Genomic DNA, 21,245 nt, shown 5'->3' with positions numbered 1-21,245 from the left:
AAACACATTGGGACTTACATTATTATACTGTACAGTTGATCACATTTAAATGTATTTTTAAATGCAAGACATATGTAAAATCAAAACTTATTCCTTAGAGATTCTTTGGCCGAAGTAATTGAAGTCATACGCGCATTCTGTTTGGTTTGACGTATTTTCGCACATAGCTTTCGTCGATAGAGGGACTAGTCTTCTTGTAGGTTTCGGAAAGGGGCGAATGTGTTGACTCGTGTCTCTCGCGTGGCCAGTTTACTGACTGGGTTCCATCTCAGCGCAGTCTTCTTATATGTTACGGAAAGGGGAGAAGTGCTGATCTGGAAAGCCTACATATCAGTCCTACATATCGGTCCGACTCGAAGCACTTTCGACAAAAATACAGAAAATTAGAAAATATACTTATTTGATTTTATGTTAATATTTGTCAGGAAGCATCATCATCATGTTTATGTTCGACTGACCCAATACTTGCTATACAGTAAAATACAAATATCGAGAAAAAACAAGCACCATCATTCTCAAATTTCTTCGCTTAAAACAAATAGGGGGCAGCAAATTCGCTGAGCAGAGTTGCGTCCCTTCGGCACGCCATAAACCTATAATTGTGGACTCGAAACACGTTTCGCACCATACCCATGCTCGTGGGTTTCACCAAAGTGGTAAACGTAGACCTACATCACTTCGGACTTTCCTTCCACATCAAGCTGACCCTCCGTGATATAACTGGAATATTGTTCAAGGCGGCGTTAAACCAACGCACTCATTCAAATAGAAACATTGTCGTCCTTTAGGACAGGATTCCTCCAATTTCTGTGGGACGTTGAGCAGTATTTCAGTTAGATAACGACGTATGTAAATGGAGTGTCTATAGCACACGTGTTCTGATATAATACATTTGCCCCTTACATGACCCACTCATTCCCATCCTCATCAATGCACATCCCTCTGTAACATACATGACCATACTGTCACGTAGACAGACCGTCAACAGCAACATCGTCACTGTCTTCACTGTGTTGTCGGGTAAATATGCTCCCGTTTGTATTCTATGTTTTACATACCATTGAAGTGGTAATATTACTTCAAGTTATAATAAATCAAGCTTTTTCAAAGAACATTGTTCTTACACGATGTTTGTATTTGTTTGGTGATGGCATACACAATACGTTTTCGTTCATGCATAGACAATATTAGCGTACGGCTGTCTTCAGTGTAACGTGGACTTACAATGGACGAAATACTCCTTGAGATGTATTTGTCCATAGAATGCCATCAATCCCAAACCCGAAGCTGGACTTACGAAGGGCGAAACTGCTTTATGGTATTTTGTATAGAACATACAGTCTCACTTTGAATCTATACCATATAGGATAACATTTATTTAACAGTTTCTAAGTTTCACGTAATCCTAGATTGAACTGTCAGAATAGGAATAAGAACCTTGGTGATGTGCATCTTTTGTCATCTACAATTGCTAAACGAGTAGAAGGAATTATCGAAACGGGATGCATCTCATTTTAAATTATTTTATAGACTACGATTTGCTTCACATGGATTTGGTTGGGGATTGATTTTGTGCTATTTCATGTAGAAATATGTTTACTCAAACATGTGTTACTTTAGCTAAACAGGCAAACAAGGCTCTAGTACCTATTAAAAGAATGATGGTCAAATATCCAGACGTAAACGTTGATACATACTTCAAAACTTTGATTGTGAAATGTTACTCATTTTGCTATATGGTGCGGAAATATGGTGTACAGAAGTAAGAAAAAGCATTGCAATTATACATAATAACTTTTGTAAATATATTTTGAGAATAGGATACAAATCTTCAAATGCTACTGTATAAGGTGAACGTGGAAGAACGATAATGTATGGATATGGTATTGGATTAAGCTTTTAAGAATGCCTCTGTGTAAATATCCAAAGCATTGCTATTTCATGCTATGTAAATATGATGAATTAGGTTATAAAAATTGGGTTTCATTTGTAAGATATACATTGTTTAGTTATTGTTTGGTAATGTGTGGTTGATGCAAGATGTCGGAGACTGTGATGTTTTTATTCATACATTTAAGGAAAGAACAAGAGATTTGTTTATGCAAGAATAGTCAGATGTTATATCTTATTCACCAAGGCTAGATTTATATTGCACTTACACATCCTTACTAAAACCAGAAAAATATCTATCATCTATTAAGACTGTAAATTTAAGAAGATCTTTAACACAATTAAGATGTTGTTCAAATGATTTTTAAATAAATAAATATAGAATGTCTAGTGTCCATGACTTTGCTGTCAGTCTATGCAATTTCGGTAAAGAAGACTTAGATGATGAATACCATGCACTATTTATATGTCTAGCTTATACTAACTTATGTCTAACTTATACTAAGGTAAAGGTATTTGTCCTCGTATTATTATCAATATCCTACTATGCACAAGTTTGTAGTGTTACTCACAACAAATGACGACAGCATTTTATTTCAGCTAGCTGTTTATATTGAAAAAATGTTTAAACGTAGAAAATCAAAAGCTAATGTAAACTGAAGCGCTCAATATGTCAAATATTATCCAATCATCTGTACTATTGGACTCATGGCCAGATTATACGAAATAAATTCTGATTATGTGCAACATTGAGAAAAAATGCTTTCTTTTGGGACGAACGAATAAATATGTCCATGGTCAATAATTCAGTTTAGACAAGGAGGTAAATCGCAAGAAAAATACATACCGTTATGCAGAATGAAGATTGCAGTGGTTCGGCGATAGTTTTCAGGACAGACCGTTTTGATAAAAAAAAAAACAATGTTTCGTCAAATCCGATTTTCATGTGTATAGTTCTATTACCCGACAGTTTATAAAATCCCGCTTTAGAAAAATACTACTTCGTGCCATTGGTTTTCTTCATACTTAAACCATCTGCCCTTTCCCTTTTTAGAGCTCTCAACACCATTCTAGCGAAGAATAACGATTCGGAATCGATTTCTATATATATCTTTAACAACAACAACTAACTCATCAGTTGTACTTAACCGATAAAAAAGGCAGATATTTGTTGCTGTCTTCCGCACGCACCTTCTCTAAGAAGCCGAGTAGACGGACAATAACAAAATATTATTGAATTCCCCACAGAGAATATACATTTTACCAATGTCATATGTACGTTTCAGATATGTTTTATCCAATGGACAACAATTCGTCGTTTTTTAATATGACAACAGCCACCGAGTCATCATCTAAAATTAACGAAGCATCGCCAAGCAACGACCTTGATGCAACCAAATACATACTGGATTTGGAAGCAGAAAAGAGGGCCATATTGCAACCTGCGATCTTCTTTACTGGACTCGTCGGTCCGATTTCTTTCTTCGGCAACATTACGATTCTCATAGTGTATTCCAGACAGTTTAAGGAAAGTGCCACAAGAAGCTTCATTCTAACCGTAGCTCTGTTCGATTTGCTGAGCACATCAATAGCTCTACCCGCTGAGATCTTTTCCCTGTTGAACAATGCGTCTTTTCCAAGCCCTATCTTGTGTAAATGTTATGTGTTTGTGGAACAATTCTGCGCCACTGCATCGTCCGGAGCACTGGTTGTGTTCGCTGGCCATCGATTCAGAAAGATTTGTACTCCTTTAAAGAATCAGATGACTGTTACAACAGCTCGCAGTTTTAGACTCTGTGTGTGTACGCTTGCTCTTGGGTTAACTTGGCCTGCCTTTGTTTTATACGGGGATCAAACAACAACGACACCGTTCGATGATGTTCTTGTCCGTACTTGTGGTGTACAGGATTATTTCAAAGATAGCGTCTTCACAGTCATATACAGGTGTGTTTTCATGGCTATGTTCACGCTTGGAGCAGTTCCCATAGCTGTGTTATACATTCTTATTGCTCGAAAGTTGCTTTTGCTGCGCCGGTGTCAATGCAAAGCTGCACTTCCATATCAAAAGGTCATGCGTGAAATGATAGCGACTGTCAAGCTGCGTTCGATATCAGAATCCAGCAATACTTCTTGGAGAAGAGCCAAGATCTCAGCAAGCACTTTGAGATATTCGACAAAACAATCAAATATGTTTACTGTACCTAAACGCACAACACTCATGATTGCAACAACAACAGTCGTCATCTATTTGAGCTTTCTACCCAACTTAATCCTACGTCTCCTTGAACACTTCAACACTGATTTTTTGGTCAACCAAAGCTTCCCCGCGCTAAGTGTTTACCATTTATTTTTGAGATTTTATTATCTTCACTGTGCAGCGAATCCTATTATATACAGCACATTTAGCGTCAAATTTAGACAAGAATTCCAGAATTGTATGTGTGGAATCACACAGAGATGCACGGGAACCGGAAGTCCTACCAGAAGGCCTTCTAAAGGAAGGTTTGACGACCAGGAAATGCATAGACTTTCTGTTTTTCAGTGATTGTGCATGACTTCTTTTCTTTAGATAGGCCTCAGTAGAATGTGTTTGGTTTTGATAACGTACTTTCAATTTGTAAAACATTCAATTTCGATCATAGCGAACTCACGAACAGCCTGTTGTAACAAACCCGATTTTTATTTCCAAAGTCCCGTCTGCACAAACCGAATGTTATGCTACGAGTATCGTAACTCCCAGACATTGATAAATACTTACAAAAGCCCAGCGCCACCATGGCTTTGACAAAGAGGATTCAGGGGTAGTAACTATTCATACGAATAACCAAACTTAGGTGATTACGGGGTTTCCTTGGAGTGATTGAATGGATGCTGTTTAACGCCGCAGTTAGCAATATTTAAGCCTGGTCGCAGCGATATGCAAGTGATCGTGTCTGGGCCAGACAAACCGGTGATATGAGCAACATCTCACGCCATCAAGCAAGTCACCAAGCCTAACCACCTACTTGGGGAATCAAACCCAGGCCTTCAGACTGACAAGCGAACACTTCAACCACAAGGCTACCCCACTACCCGAATGACAGTCAGAGCTTATAATTATAATGCGAACTGTGAAAATCATGAGAAGGTGATTTTGTCGGATGGAGTTTTTACGTTCTTAATAATCAAATCTTTATTAATGTATGTAACACTTTGTCGCTTTAATGTATTTGTTTTTATTCTGTCCATGATTATACTAAAATGGTGTATATTTTATATCTGCTATAAAAATCATTATTCATCGTTGTTTGGTTTTGATGACACCAACTTTCATACTTCCATATGAAACACTGGAAGGGATTACAGTTAGAAATTTACAGTTACTGTTAACTCTGGTAGCATTAAAGTGTACTCTCTCTCTCTCTCTCTCTCTCTCCCTCTCTCTCCCCCCCCCCCTCTCTCTCTCTCTCTCTCTCTCTCTCTCTCTCTATGATAAAATCATTGCGTCACAACCAATCTTTACAACTTGTTATAAGCACTTCTAATATCACTCATGTGCTAAACACCCCGTAATGTACAGCTTACTGAATGCTACGTTTCCAAACGTATGAAAGCTTGTGGAGTTCAGTAAACCCAATAAACAGTTGTAACCGTTTCACGTGTTTTTTTACCGTGTCACGCAGCAACAACCATGTGAAACACGTTTTAAATTATACTCGTAACATTATGTCAAATACAAAACAAAGTATGTTGTATATGGTATTATCTGACACAATAAGTAAATGAGTAAGAGAGTGAGTTAGCTTGGTTTACATTACATTAAGGTTGTTCATTATTTATTTATTCTACTGCATGTTAGCTTAACGTTGGAGGAAAGTCAAAAGTGATGCATGTGTTAGGTGTTTTAAATACCACTTTGGTGAAATTCAAGACCACAGGTTTGGTGCTGAAAAAACAGAGAAATAGACCTGAAGGAAAAAAAACTCTGTCACAATTAAATCTACGCACACAATATTTTGCTACAACAAAAATAACTACCTATTCAAGCACATAATTCTTCTTGCAAAAAAATACATTCACCAGTCAAGCATTAAGAAAACTCCATTATGCTTTCCTTTTTTCATAACAATATTGTAAGATGTATGTAAAAGAGAAAAAAATCATCGCAATGAAAAATAGTAGAATCGACTAGAGATTCGACAGAAAATGGAAGGAATTATCAGCCTACTTATTATAATTTCTCAGTCAATCAATATATGTACTTACCCATATCGGATCATGTTTTTATGATTCTATGAATTGATACATGTATATACCTCATGTACCAATGTTGCATATATGTCTTCTGAATTGAAATAAAAAAAATTTTTTTTTAAATCTACGCAAACAACCTGATTAAATATTTGCATGAATACATCCCACTATCCCTTTGAGGCATCAAGTTGAACAGCGATGTTCAAGTGCAGGATGTATATATGTCCAGTGTGGAATCGGTAACTTGTGTTGAAACTAGTGTGAGTAAGTGGGTGACTGAGGGGGTAGGTAGTTGAGTGGATGGGTGGGTGGATGTATGAGTAAGCCAATGCTAATGTTATTACAAGATATCACTGGTTTGACGAAAACGTCAATAGGAAACTTTAAAATCAGATTAAAAGGGATTTGACAATTTGAAATTTCATTCAAAATTTAATAACTACATGGCCATTTCTTTTATGAACGTTTTTTCTCTGAATTTGACGTTTTAGGTGACGTTTTATCATTGCACATGTTTGGAATTCAGAATCGCATAAAATACTCGCTTCCGCATCGTGTGCTGGAGATGTAACTATCCGGGTTAGAATAGGTTTTCAGCAACTCATTCTTGCCGTAAAAGGCCACTATGTTTGTCGTAAGATGAGACTAACGGGATCGGGTGGTCACGTTCTCTGACTTTGTTGATGCATGTCGTTTCCAATTTGCGTGAATCGATGCTCATGATGTCAATCACAAGATTGTCTGGTCCAGACTCGATTATGTACAGATCGCCATCATATAGCTTGAAAACTGCGTCGTTAAACAACAAACAAAACAGGAGATGTCTTTTCGAAACAACGTAAGACAATTACTGAGTTCGTCTTGTCATTTTGACATATTTCCGTCGTCGACGGCGTCTCCCTATGTCTTTATTTTCTGAAAGGTGATCGCGCAGATCCAAATAGATGATGTAAATGAACGCGTTGTTCGAATAAGAACAATAACAATAAATGCCACTTAATTTTCACTCGGACTGTACGCATGAACAAGAAATCTAAGCCCTTACCCGTGTCACATCCTGTTATCAGAACATACTTCCCAAGTGGAGACACTTGCTGTGCCAGTTTTTTTCGTCTCATGGTGTAAAGGAGGAACACGGCGATCACAATACAAGCCACGCAGAACATGTCACGTGCCGACCTCACTCCCGGTCTCACTGCAGCTGAAACTGAGACAGCATCGGATAAAGTTCTCGTACAATGTAGATAGCGGCAAGGAACAATACACGACTAATAATGAATTATATTGTTTACCGTTAGGTCTCGTACTCTCGTCCATTAGAGCGCAAACCATGTAACATCTACCACCCCCCACCCCCCAACCCCATCACCCACCCCCCGACCCCACCCCCCTACCCACCAAGCCCCTCCGATCGTTTTGAATGTTGACATTGGGAGTTGAGTTGTCGCTATTTCGGATTAGGTTATACCACGCCCCATTCGCTATTCGGCTTGTCCCGAAATAACACGAGCTGCTCACGAATGACCACACCCAACACTCTTCATCCCCAGTTCCTTATTGCTAAGTGTAGGCGGTATATCTGTGTTCAATATCGTTGTTGTTGTATGGTACTTGTTGTTGTTGCCGCACTTATTCCAGCGATATGACGGCGGTCTGTAAATAATCGAGTCTGGACCAGACAATCCAGTGATTTACATCATGAGCATCGATCCAGGAAATTGGGATACGATGACATGCATCAACCAAGTCAGCGAGCGTGACCACTCGATCCCGTTAGTCGCCTCTTACGACAAGCATAGTCGCCTTTTACGGCAAACATATCCTACCTCGGATCTTCACGTGTCCTCTTAATATTCCTGCTATATGACAACGGCCTGTATATAATTGAACCTGAAACAGACAAACCAGTGATTGTTATTATGAGCAACGCCCAACGCTGTCAGGGTGCGATGACACGCAATCGACCAAGTCACCGAACCTTACCATCCGAATCATTTAGTCGCCTCGCACGACAATCAGATCAAATCACATATTTGACTCCGATGAAATACCCCCGAAGATCCGAGCATACATTCATAAAATGTCGCACCAGGACGACCATCTGATCAGCCAATCAGCGTCGAGGTTACTAATTTCTCAGCACTTGTAAGCCAAGCATTAAGACAAGGGTATCCGAATGCAAATTATTAATGCCGAGATATTACACTGTTGCGGCTATTTTATACGTCCTGTCGTCTCTAAGCGTCACGGATTCCACATCTAAAAGGGTGTTCTATCAAGATAATATATTTTGGAATGTGTGGATTTTCGTTAAGTTCGAAATGCCTAAATGAGGCGGTAACGAAAGGAAGGCGAAACCTGACATATCACAGGCTCAAGAACCCACCCATTCACCATATATTTTTAAGGCCAAAGAGGCAGAGGAGTGAGTGACTATGAATTTACGCCGCTTCAGCAAAATTCCTGTAATATCACGGCTGGGAACACCAGACATGGGCTTTACACATTGTTACCATATTGGGAATCGAACCGGGTCTTTGGCGTAAATGGCGAAAGCCTTAACCACTAGAGACGGTAGAGAGGTATCGAAGTAAAAGATCTGACTTTTATTATATTACGTTGTTTTGTACAGATTCCACGGGGGCACGGGTGGCGGAGTTGCGTCCCTTGGGCACGCCAGAAACCTATGATTGTGGGTTCGAATCCCGGTTCGCCCCGATTATGTTTCTAGGTTTGTCAGCACCATACCCGTGCTCGTAGGTTTCACCGAAGTGGTAAACGTTTGAGACCTGCATCACTTCGGGCTTTCCTCCTACATTAAGCTGACACGCCACGATATGACTGGAATACTGTTAAAAGCGGAGTTAAACCCAACTCACTCACTCACTCACACTCACACGGATTCAAACCCAGTACACCCACAGGGTCTGACTCATCGTCCTTAACACAAAACACATAAACATAACTGCAACATCCATTGTGGATGGATATAAGTAGCGATGATTACAAGGTACACATACACTGCAACCCTGTTAATCCGGACACCTCTACTTCCATCCCAGGTCGCGTCCTACCGACAGGCGTTAAGGGACTAAAACAAGGACTGAAGTCAGTATACTGTGTCTGAGTAGGGTTTGTTTAACTGCGGCATGATATCTCGGTGGGCTATCACTATAAAATCGGCATTAGTCCGGGCTTTTACAAGCAGCCACACACGTGGTATGTACACGTTCCTGTCTTGGACACGAAGTTAAACCTTATTTCACCTTTCACCTCACCCAAAAGGAAATACCAGTAACACGTCGCTATGTAAGTGCAATAATCTTGAACGTGACTTTAAACCCTATTACACCTCACCTATTTATAATTAAGAGTACGCTATTTTTCAGGGCATCGTCATTTGCAGAAGCTCGAGGTCTGTATTGTGAGTGAGTTGGGTTTAACGCCGCTTTTAACAGTATTCCAGTTATATCACAGCGTGTCAGCTTAATGTGGGAGGAAAGCCCGAAGTGATGCAGGTCTCAAACGTTTACCACTTCGGTGAAACCCACGAGCACGGGTTTAGTGCTGACAAACCTAGAAACATAATCGGGGCGAACCGGGATTCGAACCCACAATCATAGGTTTCTGGCGTGCCCAAGGGACGCAACTCTGCACAGCGAATTGCGGCGCCTTAGACGACTGGGCCACCAGTGCCCCCTCGAGTTCTATTAACGAAGGAGAGCACTTGAACAGTCCGGTGGCTTCTGCAAATGAAAATGCCCTGTAAAATAGTGTTACCGTTGTTGTAGGTAAAAAGAAGTTGAATGTGTCTTTAGCGAGATAATCTACCTAACATAACCCAACAAACTATGTCATCATCGTATGGTAAGCAGTTATTCATATGAATAACACAACAGAGGTCAGTGTGACACGGGTCAAGCAACATGTCATCAACAGTGGATTACATCACTATACGCGTCACGTTAACCTCTGTTCTTCGTGTGAGTAGCACCTACGTACAATGCATAATCGGGGCGAACCGGGATTCGAACCCACAATCATAGGTTTCTGGCGTGTCCAAGGGACGCAACTCTGCACAGCGAATCGCGGCGCCTTAGACGACGGGGCTACACGTGCCCCCTCACACATTGTACCCAGATGGGTGTTTGGCGTGACGAGCGAACGCTTTAACCACGAGGCTACCCCACCGCGCCACGAATTAATAATAACTAAAAAGTCAAATGACAAACACTGATTAAGTTATCAACCCACTTTTCATCATATATTTATTTGTATTGTCTATTTTCATGGAATGATGTGAAAGATGTGGCTAACGTCTAACGGTTTTACGCCGCTTTTAGCAATATTGCAATTATATCACGGCGGGGGACACTAGAAAAGGGCTTCACACGTTGTACCCATGTCGGGAATCGAACCCGGGTCCTCAGCGTGACGATCTAATGCTTTAACCACTAGGCCACCACTAAGTTCAATAAACATCAAACAATTAACAGGCCTTGCTGTGTATTATGCAGCCTGTTCTTGTGGGAATGATGTTTGTTGTTGTCGGAGTGAGTGAGTGAGTGAGTGAGGTGGTTTTACCGCCGCTTAGATCAGTATTTCAGCTATAGTGCAGCAGGTCAGCTTGATGTGGGAGGAAAGCTCAAAGTGGCCGCTTTGGTGTATCCAACGAGAAAAGCTATGGACTACCAAACGCAGAAACGAATTTGGGATTCGAAACCATGACTATAAGTTCCTGGCACGCCTAAGGGACGCAACTCTGCATAGATGTTTATTGTTGGAATAGACACGTGTTGTTGTAACATGAACACATACACATAGAAGGGGTCTAGAAGAGAGTGTTGCCGAGACGATTGGTCGTAAAACCGCTGATGCTGCAATTGCAAAATTAACTCCCCCACTCACCATGTAACAGAGGGAGGATCTCATCGCATCACGATGTGAGCGCAAACAAGGAATATTGACAAGAAGATTGCAATCTGCAGAGCAGAACTTTAATTCATTATCGCCATGTGGTACACAGCATTCAGCAAATGACGCCAGAAACAGTAAGATTGTATCAAATGAACAGCAATCAGCGTCAAACAGCTACTGTCGTCACATCCTCTCCTCCATCATGTCATTTCAAATCCGTAACAATTGTTTTATTTCACATTCTACATTTTGCTTTGGAACTAGCTGCAAGTCGGGCATGTAAGTACATGCATTTTAATTGTAGTTTTCAACATTTTATTTTATCTCAACAACATATTTGTTATCAGTTTTTGACCAATTGTATTTTGGTAAGTTTATGCAGTGACCTACAGTAGGTGTTGGAACATATACTCGTGTAAAAAACGTAGCCATGAATTTTCATTATTTTTCAAACTTCATATGAAACGATAGTTTACAAATTGTTTGGGTTAAGGGTGTACTTATATTTTATATGTCTCGGGAACTCGAAACACAGTCGGTTACTACTGAGCACTCAGTTGATAGAGTCTTTATTCTATTTCTGCACAACATATGTCAGCTGTCAGTCCCGTGCTTGTCGTAAGAGGCGACTAACGGGATCGGGTGGTCAGGCCCGCTGACTTGTTTGATGCATGTCATCGTATCCCCGTTGCGCAGATAAATGCTCATTATGTCAATTGCAATCACTGGATTGTCTGATCCAGATTCGATTATTTACAGACCGCCGTGCGACGTTAAACAACAAACAAACTAACAAATCATGTCTAGGATGTCTTGAGGCGCGTTGTGAATATGAATGGACCTTCCATGCATATTTACAAGGCGTCAACTAGTCTTAGTGCACCTACATATATAAGTCATGGTGCCATTTTGTCTGGGACAGTTCCTTGGCTGATCGCGCGGTCAACTGACAAACACTGATTAAGTTGTCAACCCACTTTTCATCATATATTTATTTTCATTGGCCCGACGTGGGTACAATGTGTGAAGCCCATATCTGGTGTCCCCCGCCGTGATATTGCTGGAATATTGCTAAAAGCGGCGTAAAACCGTTAGACGTTTCGTGCATATTCACATTAAAAATTCTATAAATATTTTTTACAGAGCCTTTAAGGAAATATGCATGACAGCTGACCTTAACTATTGACTTTTTGACCAGTGATTATTTTGTCTCCTTTTTGTTTAAAACAAATGTATGTTCTTATAAGATCTGGTAAAATTAAAACTTGACAGAAAAGCAGGCAATGTTACTGTAGAGCAATTTTAGTAAACGCTAATGTCGTCTCTCGTTGGGAGGAACTCTTTTTGTCCGCGGTACAGCTGGTTCAGAGTGTCTGGCAGTGTAAACACGAAATCCACAAACACACTATCGTATAGACCCTTTGAGGAAGGAAACAGGGATATAAGACTATGTAAGAATTGAGTTTCACTTTGTGTATGTTCATTGGAATTTGAACCTTTATACAGTGTGTGCCAAACATTACATGGACGTCGCTGCAAGCTACGACGTTTAAATTTATACCCTTTGCTCATAATTCGTTGAAGGTTGATACTTCAATGAACTCACACAAAGTGAATGTGAAATAAAAACACAGTGCATTACCTTAGAACGTGGCCTCCCAAGTTCGGTCAAGTGACGTGAAATGTATAATATTATCTATGGTACCAGGAGATGACTTGGGTAACAGCAAGCCTTTAGTGTCATGTGTCCAGAACATGTTTTATCAATACCAGCTTCATATCTGACAGGCAGAGTCAAGTTTCTTGGTTATAATGAATACCAAATACGCAGTGTGTTTGACAGAGTGGGACTCAACCCAACCCAACTGGGACTCACAAAAGTCTTTTTGATAAGAATCTGTACTCTACTAAAAACTTTTATCCAAAATATAACATTTGTTACATTTGACCACTTTCGAGTACGAAAACTACGTACACCTCAAGTTGGTGGAGAACATCTTCCCGAGGCAAGGGCGTTAACAGACAATAAAAGTCTAGTTTCCACCCTTGCCTGTTTCCACAGTTTCATTTTAGCTGGACTAACGAGTCCATGCATAGTCAAATCAAAATCGTGTGACGAACAAGACACCCGGTTCGCAAACAACATGGATTTCCAAGTTCAGATTTCGGTCGACTGCAGGATTTGCGAAGCATTTGTACCGCCGAATGGGTGTCGACAGATATTTTGCTAATTTTTTCATCTTTTAAATTAAGGTGCTCAAGTGATTTAATAGTAAGACCCGTGTTATTATGATATAGATCTTGATTATCGATCCCGTTAGTCGACAAGCATAAACGCCTCTTAAGACAAGCATGGGTTTGCTGAAAACCTATTCTAACCCGGATTTTCACGTGTCTTATCCGTTACTAATCTTTTTTGGAATTAGACGAAATCTTCAAGTAGCTCTAAATTTTATCTGGCAATGTCAGTTCTTTTAAGTTCCTTAAGAACAGAATTTATAAACGTAGGCACCCAACGAGAAGATATCTTATAATATTCATCTGTAAATGTTCATGAATAATACTTTCAATGGATCCCTGTTTTAGACCAGTGTCTTCCTCAGGTTCAACAATGTTATACGTCTACCTGACATTAGAAGTTTTTTTCTGTCTCCTTGATTGAATCTTCATTGATGTAAGTTGAGGGACGTCCAGACCGAGGATCATCATCAAAGCTTGTTCTCCCAGCCTTAAACATAGCTGCCCAAGGTTTAACAGTGTTTATAGTTTACACACACACACACACACACACACACACACACACACACACACACACACACACACACACACACACACACACACACACACACACACACACACACACCTCAAATAGTTGGCCATTACAAGGCAAGTGAAGTTGGAATATCCACTTGGCAGATTGAGATAATGCAATGAATACTGAATACATATACGAATAGCATTCTTGTTAAGCATACCTTGGCCGGGGCCCATTATAAGACCCAGAATTACGTAATACCGTTGTCAATCGTTTTATTTATTACTTGCCCGTGAAGAGATCACCCGTTTAATAAACATACAGCTGTATTACACATTGTGTAATACCAAAACGCGTGCTTATGTACTCTCGGAACACGTTTCACGCACAAATATTGAAAGCTCTCAACATCCTTTGGCTTATTCATCGACATTGCGTGTGGAGATGATAGATCACTGAGTGGAGCTTATGCACACACGATGACCCCAGCAACCTTGTTGCGAGGTTGACGTCACATGGCATTGTTTCGCCGTAGGATTTTGCAACAAAATTCCACAAATTACGTCATCGGGTATTGTGACGTGATTGTAAACTTTGAAGTGCAATGCCCCGTTCCACAAGGCGATCCTACGGTAGCGCAACGACAGTCGTTGGTCTAAAGTAAAGTATGTAAGTTGCGATAACCTTAACGCTACGATAATTTTGTGGAACGGACGCCTGAATTCTAAAGGTGGACCGTTGGATGGTATTAAATTCATACGTTTCAACTTTTGACGTATTTGAAGTATTACTGTGTTAACTCAGTTGGATTATGCCGTGGATCGTGTAGGTGTCAGCCTATTCACACTCAGTATAATTCTAAGAACGTTATAAATGGCCAGTAATAAATAAAATACTAAACTCGCTCCCGAGTAAAACCAATTTTATGAAACTCGCTTTCGCTCGTCAGATACCAGAACTATTCACTCGTTTTATAAAATTGGTATTACACGGGAGCTCGTTTAGTATTCTATATTTATTACTTTGTTCAAGGTCAAAGAAAATATGTTACTAAGAACACATAAATGTGTGCGGCATATAAAAGGAGTTTAGGAATATAAGATGAGCATAATTGTTATCGTGTCTTCCGTTTTATTCACATGCTCCCAGACAAGCAGCGCATGACAAAATGAATATATATTCAGTTTTACATTTTTACATTGAAAGTCGTGGCGTCATTATCAACATGTCCCAAGCGCGTTCCAAAAGACGCCCGGGCGATCTGAGAAAGCATTCAGCGACAAACAAATTTTGGGATATTCCAAATAAAAAACGTATTTTTTATCCCCAGACTGTACCTAACAGAGATTCTGTCTTATCGGGGATTTCATTTAAGCTAAAACATCCTGTAATTTTGTGTTTATTCATACAGGATGTGTCAATTAAGTTGGGACTATAAATTCGCGAGGGTAACTTGTAGCGACATTTGAAGTCAGGCTGCCCAACATATGCAAACCCACAACATATCCGGCTCTTCTCTGAAGTTTTTCTGTTGCAGTTTGATATTATTGCGACGATGGGACCTAGCTATATTTTTCTGGTTGTTCTGACGGTGGGATGTCTCGCTAAAGGTACGTCCTTATACATCGTCAAGAATGTATTGTTAATTTCGAATTTTCTTTTTTCGCCACGTGACTAACTCGTTCCAGTCTATTTCCAGTCTGAACCTAGACCTTGGATAAAAGTTAAGCTCCGCATACTTTTTCAATAAAATAACATTTTCTTACAAAGTGCATCCTGTATTAATTCTCTGACTAAATACATTGGTTCAAGTTTACAAACTTACATACTCACATTAAAGTACTGAAAACGAAATCGATTATCTAATGGCAGACCGCCTCCGTGGTCTTGTAGAACGTTCGCCCCGAGAGCGGAAGGTCCGGGTTTGATCCCCGGCCGCGTCATACCAAATGACGTTCAAAGATGGCACTTGTTGTTACCCTGTCTGGCGCTCGGCATTAAGGGGTTAAAGCAAGGACTGGTCGGCTCGGAGTCAGTATACTGTGTCTGAGTGGGATATTCATGTTAAACTGCGGCATGATATCTCAGTGGGCTAGCACTATAAATCGGCATCAGTCCGGTCTAGTACAAGCAGCCACACACACACGTGCATGCACGTCGCATGTGCAATAATCTTGGACACGACGTTAAAACCAATTTCACCTCACCTCACCTCTAACGGCAATGTCCTGATCCTCTGTCTAAGAAGATTTCAAAGAGCGCTGTATGACTCTGGCTCCAAATTTGTTTGATCAGGGTTAGAATATTCAAGGAATTTCAGCCATCAAAAAGTGTTTTACGGCTGAACAATTAACTTGCCCCTGTAGGTGTTTGTGACCTGTGCCACCGGTCGGCCAGTACACCTGGTATTATCACTATATGACAGTGATTGATAAAAACATGCTAATGATATAGTTGGAATGGTACAACGGACTCTGCCTGTAGCAGATATTTCATTATGGGAATGTTTATTTCGCTTTTATTTAAATGGTAGCTACCGTGGTATTTTAGAACATTGAAGCGGCACCGTTGAATGGCTCTAGCTGTACATGTATGCACGACTGGACAGTATGACGCTTGGTTAAAACGTACGCACTTATATCCATAGCAATCTTGCTGTTTGCAAAAAATCGGGGACAGCTGACGACAAGCATAGTCGCCTTTAAAGGCAAGAATGGGTTGCTATTCTAGACCTATTCTACCCCATCAGTCTACAGGTGAAGACAATCATTCGATTATCTATGTGTAACTTCTTTCTGTTCTGTTTAACGTCACAGTCAGTACTGCTCCAACTATATGACGGCGGCCTGTAACTGTTCCAGTGGGGGCCAGACAAACCAGTGATTAACATAATGAGCAACAACCAACGCCGGTGTACGATTGCCCCGCCCATGTACAGTCCGTTTGACTCCAATTGAGAACGATGAATTGCAAAATAGCTCGAAATCCAGAAAAGTGTATGAAACATCAATACGGTACTTGACCATGAATACCCTGTACCCAACCAAATCTGAATTTTGTTTATTTTAAGACCCATGACGGATGAAGTTCTTTAAGAAACTATCATGTAATTTTGTATAGAAATGTGTACATGACACGTAGGGGGGACAAACCGTGGAAGGCACAGCGCAAGCACGCATGCACTGCACGTTCTGTGGTAGGGGAAATGACAGAGCGTTAGACGGGCCGTCTCATGATCATTTCAGTCGCAATCTGACTCGCTGATTCCATAGATCTCGTCGTAGGAACTGCTGGTGCCAGAACCGACTGCCACTATTATAGGTTGGACTGTTGCTGGCCGTAGTCCATCTCGTGACCAATAACGTGGCTCTATCTCGTCAACGACTGTGGCCACACAACGCCTCCATGTTTCTACTGTTACCCGACCAAGGGATTCTTTTACGAGTTGTTCAACGATTCGTAATTTGAACGTTGTGTTCGATCGTCCAACGTCACCCTTGACGATGCCCCATACCAACTCGATTGGATTCAGGTCGCAGTGATAAGGCGGCAGTCGTAAGACAGCGTGACCCTGACCCTTGATGTAACTGTCAACTTTATACACGGGGTCAGGTTTCATAGTTTTGATATTTCATAGAGCTGTGGTTTCGTCGCTCGAGAAGGAAAGGTAATGTTCCTCCGTTGCAGCAAAGTAACCATGTCTCCTTTAGGGTTTTTAGAGGTTGGAGTGTTGCTTTCTGGATCCTGCACACTATGATACGGTGCATTGTCCATGACAATGAGAGACTTGGTAGGCAAAGCAGAGACTAATTTATCTTTCACCCACTCCGGAAATACATTGACGTTCATTTCTGTGTGGTAGTCCCTGTTGTCTTTTGCCTTGGCTCTAAAGACGAGATCACAGTCTGGGAGAAAACCCTGACTAGCAGAACCAGCATGGAGAACTATGAGTCTTTCACCCTTTCCCATTGGTAACTTTCTACCAGACTCCTTACAGTCACCACTGGGTACCCACTGACTGCTGGCTGTGTGTGACGCATTTTCCCATGCCTCATCTAAGAAGACGGGCTCATATCCTTCTTCACGTTTCTGCTTGATGGTACGAAGGTAATGATTTCGGAGACGAACAATGTCAGACCGTTCACACAACACAGCCCTATTTTTCTCCAGTTATCTTTTTGTATTTGTAACCAAATGTATGCAACAGCTGCCATAGTTTGTACTTTGTAACACGTAAGGTGTTTCTTCAAAATTCTTAGGGACAGGTACTTATTTTCTGAGTGCAGTTTAACAATTGCACGTCTGACTTGATCCCTCTGAAAACTGTCTAATTTATCAACCTTGCGTGGTTTTGACATGTTTCCTACCTCTTTGGCCTGACTATTTGTATCTCGTCGACTAACAACATTTTTAAGTTTCTGAGGGGACATACCGAGAGCTTTTGAAGCTCGTTTCAAGAATTTATTAATTGCATAAAAAGGCTTTGCTCTTTCTGCTTCACTTCTAAAGAAATCATACACATTCAACATCAACTGTTTAACATCTGCTGAGTAGCGCGTCTTGTCATTGAATGAACACGGTCACTGTGTAGCACGTGCAGACCGTGCTTGCGCTGTTCCTTCCACGGTTTGTCCCCCTGCGTGTCATGTACACATTTCTATACAGAATTACATGATAGTTTCTTAAAGAACTTCATCCGTCATGAGTCTTAAAATAAACAAAATTCTGATTTCGTTGGGTACAGGGTATTCATGGTCAAGTACCGTATTGATGTTTCATACACTTTTCTGGATTTCGAGCTATTTTGCAATTCATCGCTCTCATTTGGAGTCAAACGGACTGTAGTCGTCTCTTACGAAAAGGATATTATGTTTCTCGGGACAATTTCTACCCCTGAGCCCCCACGATGTTAACCAAAATGGACCAATATGCCATTGGACAGTGTCTGAACTAAATGACGCTTCGATCGATTTCTATTTTTCATTAACTTAATAGAAACCACTAGACCCGTGGAGATGCGGGGTAGAATAGGTCTTCAGCAACCCATGCTTGCCGTAAAAGGCGACAATGCTTGTCGTAAAAGGCGACTAACGGGATCGGGTGGTCTTCCCAATTGCATGGATCGATGCTCATGATCCCAATCACTAGTTTGTCTGGTCCAGACTCGATTATTTGCAGACCGCCGTCATATAGCTGGAATATTGCCGAGTACGGCGTAAAACACAAACCAACCAACCAACTATGCCAACACACTGTTTAGACCATATGATGAATTCTTTTATGTAAATTGACGATCATAAGAAAGTATTCTTTTGGGAAATAGATATAGTTTATACATAGATAGATTATAGTATAATTGGTGAGGTCAAGTGAAAAGGGGTTTAAGATAATTGCACTTATAGTGCGTGTGTGGCTGCTTGTACTAGTCCGGACTGATGCCGATTTATAGTGCTAGCTCACTGAGATACCATGCCGTAATGTAACATGAATACTCCACTCAGACACAGTATACTGACTCCGAGCCGACCAGTCCTTGTTTTAGCCCTTTAATACTGTACTGTCTCATACTTACTCATGTTATCCCACTCACGTATGCGCCCCGTGAAGATCCGGGGTAGAATAGGTCTTCAGGAACCCATGATTGCCGTAAAAGGTGACTATGCTTGTCGTAAAAGGCGACTAACGGGATCGGGTGGTCAGGCTCGCTGACTTGGTTGATGCATGTCATCGATCCCAATAGCGTGGATCGATGATCATGATATTCATCACTGGATTGTCTGGTCCAGACTCGATTATTTACAGACCGCCGTCATGTAGCTGGAATGTTGCTGAGTGCGGCGTAAAACAACATACCAAACCAAACCAAAACCAATCACGTATGCAATTGTTGTTACTGTTAATCCTCTACTGTTAATCCTTCACCTTCTATATATATTCTGTACAATGTTCCTCATTCAGTCTTGCTAGCTTGCGTGAGTGAGTGAGTGAGTGAGTTGGGTTTAACGCCGCTTTTAACAGTATTCCAGTCTTGCTTGCCACGGTATAGGGATCTATACCGAAACGTCGCCTTTACAGTATTAAACAGGTTGTGTCTTTATGAAACATATTCACGATCTTTTCTCGACAGTCGATGGCATAAGGTGTTTTCGGTGTGTATCTCTGACTAAACCCAACTGCACTGCTGGGACAGGCCTGTCCTTGTATAAGTGTGCGGCTCACATTGAACACTGCTCTGTCTACGTGTCTATCGCTGGCGACAACACAGGTAAGGTCATACTCATTCTATTTTCAGTTTGTTAGTCTCATTGATGATCAGTATCGGACACAAATAAATGTCTGTAGAAACCTAGCTTTGTTTGTTTGTTGTTGAACGCCGCACTCAGCAACATTCCAGCTATGTGACGGCGGTCTTTAAATAATCGAGTCTGGACCAGACAATCCGGTGATTGACATCATGAGCATCGATCTACGCAGTTGGGATACGATGACATGCATTTTTGTTTTAAGGTTAACGGAGCTTATCACCACAATCAGAAAGCGAAAGAAAATAGCTGAATTTTGTTTTACTTGCCCGGCCGCTCAATTGTCTTGAGGATTAGAAAACTAAGAAGAGCGCGCCTTCAAAAAATCATAAAATGAAGTCACTAAACTCTTTTACTTTAGAAATAGCATTTAATGAAATATTCTGTATGAATGGCCACTCCAGGGCTCTTATAAGAACAAAACGTTATCAGAAGTAAATACGTTTACATGTTACATTAAAGTAATTAATTGCAGTTTGTGAAGAATTAGCAGTTATTTCTTTCTCTCTAAACCAAAGGGCCCAACTATTTGAACGTTATCATATTTCTATTTCGAAGGACCAAAACTAATTGGTCAGTAAACTCTTACGTCATGAAATATAAAACGTGTGGCCTACTTCAAGGTGGCATGCTTAAATCAAAACAAACACTGTCATCAGCTTAATGTTACGTACCACTTTTTTCTCCCTACCAAACACAATATTCATGTTGAGGAAACTCATTTAACTGACACTATCGTTCGGATAATAATGATTAATGTTAAATTCTCCCGAACAAGCTTCGATTTTTACGTCGATACATAAAACGCATTGTTTGTATTTAATTGTTTCAAAATAACGTCCATGTCCATATCGATTCCTTGTTGTCTGTATTTGACAAATGCGAACAAATATTCCTTGTAAATGTAAATCTACTTTCAGATAATCTGGTAGTCCGTGACTGTGGAATAGCTGAGATAAGCAGGTGCATCACGAAGGTCGTGGATAATCGTGACACCATCACATGCTTCCGGTCATGTGATCAAGATGGTTGCAATGGTTACCCGATACAGGAGATGCAATCTTACAATCGGCCAAAATTCGGAAACCGGAGTTTAGACCTGTCATAATTACATTTGACATTACCAAAGCCAGGACACGCCATATATA

The 21,245-nt window shown here is 40.7% G+C and overlaps 3 protein-coding genes across 4 annotated transcripts in view; 2 read left to right on the top strand and 1 right to left on the bottom strand.

The window, feature by feature from the left end:
• The window catches only part of LOC139469823 (D-beta-hydroxybutyrate dehydrogenase, mitochondrial-like), a 25,653-nt gene extending 12,886 nt beyond the window's left edge, over positions 1-12,767 (bottom strand). Inside the window, exons 1-3 of one of the 2 annotated variants that reach the window (XM_071252125.1) lie at positions 12,683-12,700; positions 7,950-8,013; positions 7,169-7,330 (exon numbers count right to left, since the gene is read on the bottom strand). In XM_071252125.1, the coding sequence (XP_071108226.1) occupies positions 7,169-7,289 (121 nt within the window). In that variant the 5' untranslated portion in view covers positions 7,290-7,330; positions 7,950-8,013; positions 12,683-12,700. Of the gene's footprint in view, positions 1-7,168; positions 7,331-7,949; positions 8,014-12,682 lie in introns of both variants that reach the window. The other variant, XM_071252124.1, reaches the window with a different exon arrangement.
• LOC139469820 (thyrotropin-releasing hormone receptor-like) lies at positions 959-5,112 on the top strand. Its single transcript, XM_071252119.1, has 2 exons — positions 959-1,020; positions 3,177-5,112. The coding sequence occupies exon 2, from the start codon at positions 3,179-3,181 to the stop codon at positions 4,433-4,435; it is 1,257 nt and encodes a 418-aa protein (XP_071108220.1). The 5' UTR covers positions 959-1,020; positions 3,177-3,178; the 3' UTR covers positions 4,436-5,112.
• LOC139469825 (uncharacterized) lies at positions 11,057-21,245 on the top strand. The gene is made up of 4 exons (XM_071252128.1): positions 11,057-11,174; positions 15,333-15,405; positions 19,923-20,060; positions 21,018-21,245. The coding sequence occupies exons 1-4, from the start codon at positions 11,160-11,162 to the stop codon at positions 21,203-21,205; spliced, it is 414 nt and encodes a 137-aa protein (XP_071108229.1). The 5' UTR covers positions 11,057-11,159; the 3' UTR covers positions 21,206-21,245.

The sequence above is a fragment of the Haliotis cracherodii genome, unplaced genomic scaffold (assembly GCF_022045235.1).
Source record: "Haliotis cracherodii isolate W230 unplaced genomic scaffold, xgHalCrac1.p SCAF_2, whole genome shotgun sequence".
NCBI classification, from domain to species: Eukaryota; Metazoa; Mollusca; class Gastropoda; order Lepetellida; family Haliotidae; genus Haliotis; species Haliotis cracherodii.
Note: the sequence above shows the minus strand (reverse complement) of the source record. Positions and strands in the feature narration are given on the sequence as shown.

Bases quoted from the DNA above. Each gene is read 5' to 3' on its own strand.
- LOC139469820 (XM_071252119.1), top strand. From the start codon at position 3,179: ATGTTTTATCCAATGGACAACAATTCGTCGTTTTTTAATATGACAACA.
- LOC139469825 (XM_071252128.1), top strand. The intron at 15,406-19,922 runs GTACGTCCTTAT...TTTTCTCGACAG, and splicing joins GGTGGGATGTCTCGCTAAAG to TCGATGGCATAAGGTGTTTT. The intron at 20,061-21,017 runs GTAAGGTCATAC...ATCTACTTTCAG, and splicing joins TATCGCTGGCGACAACACAG to ATAATCTGGTAGTCCGTGAC.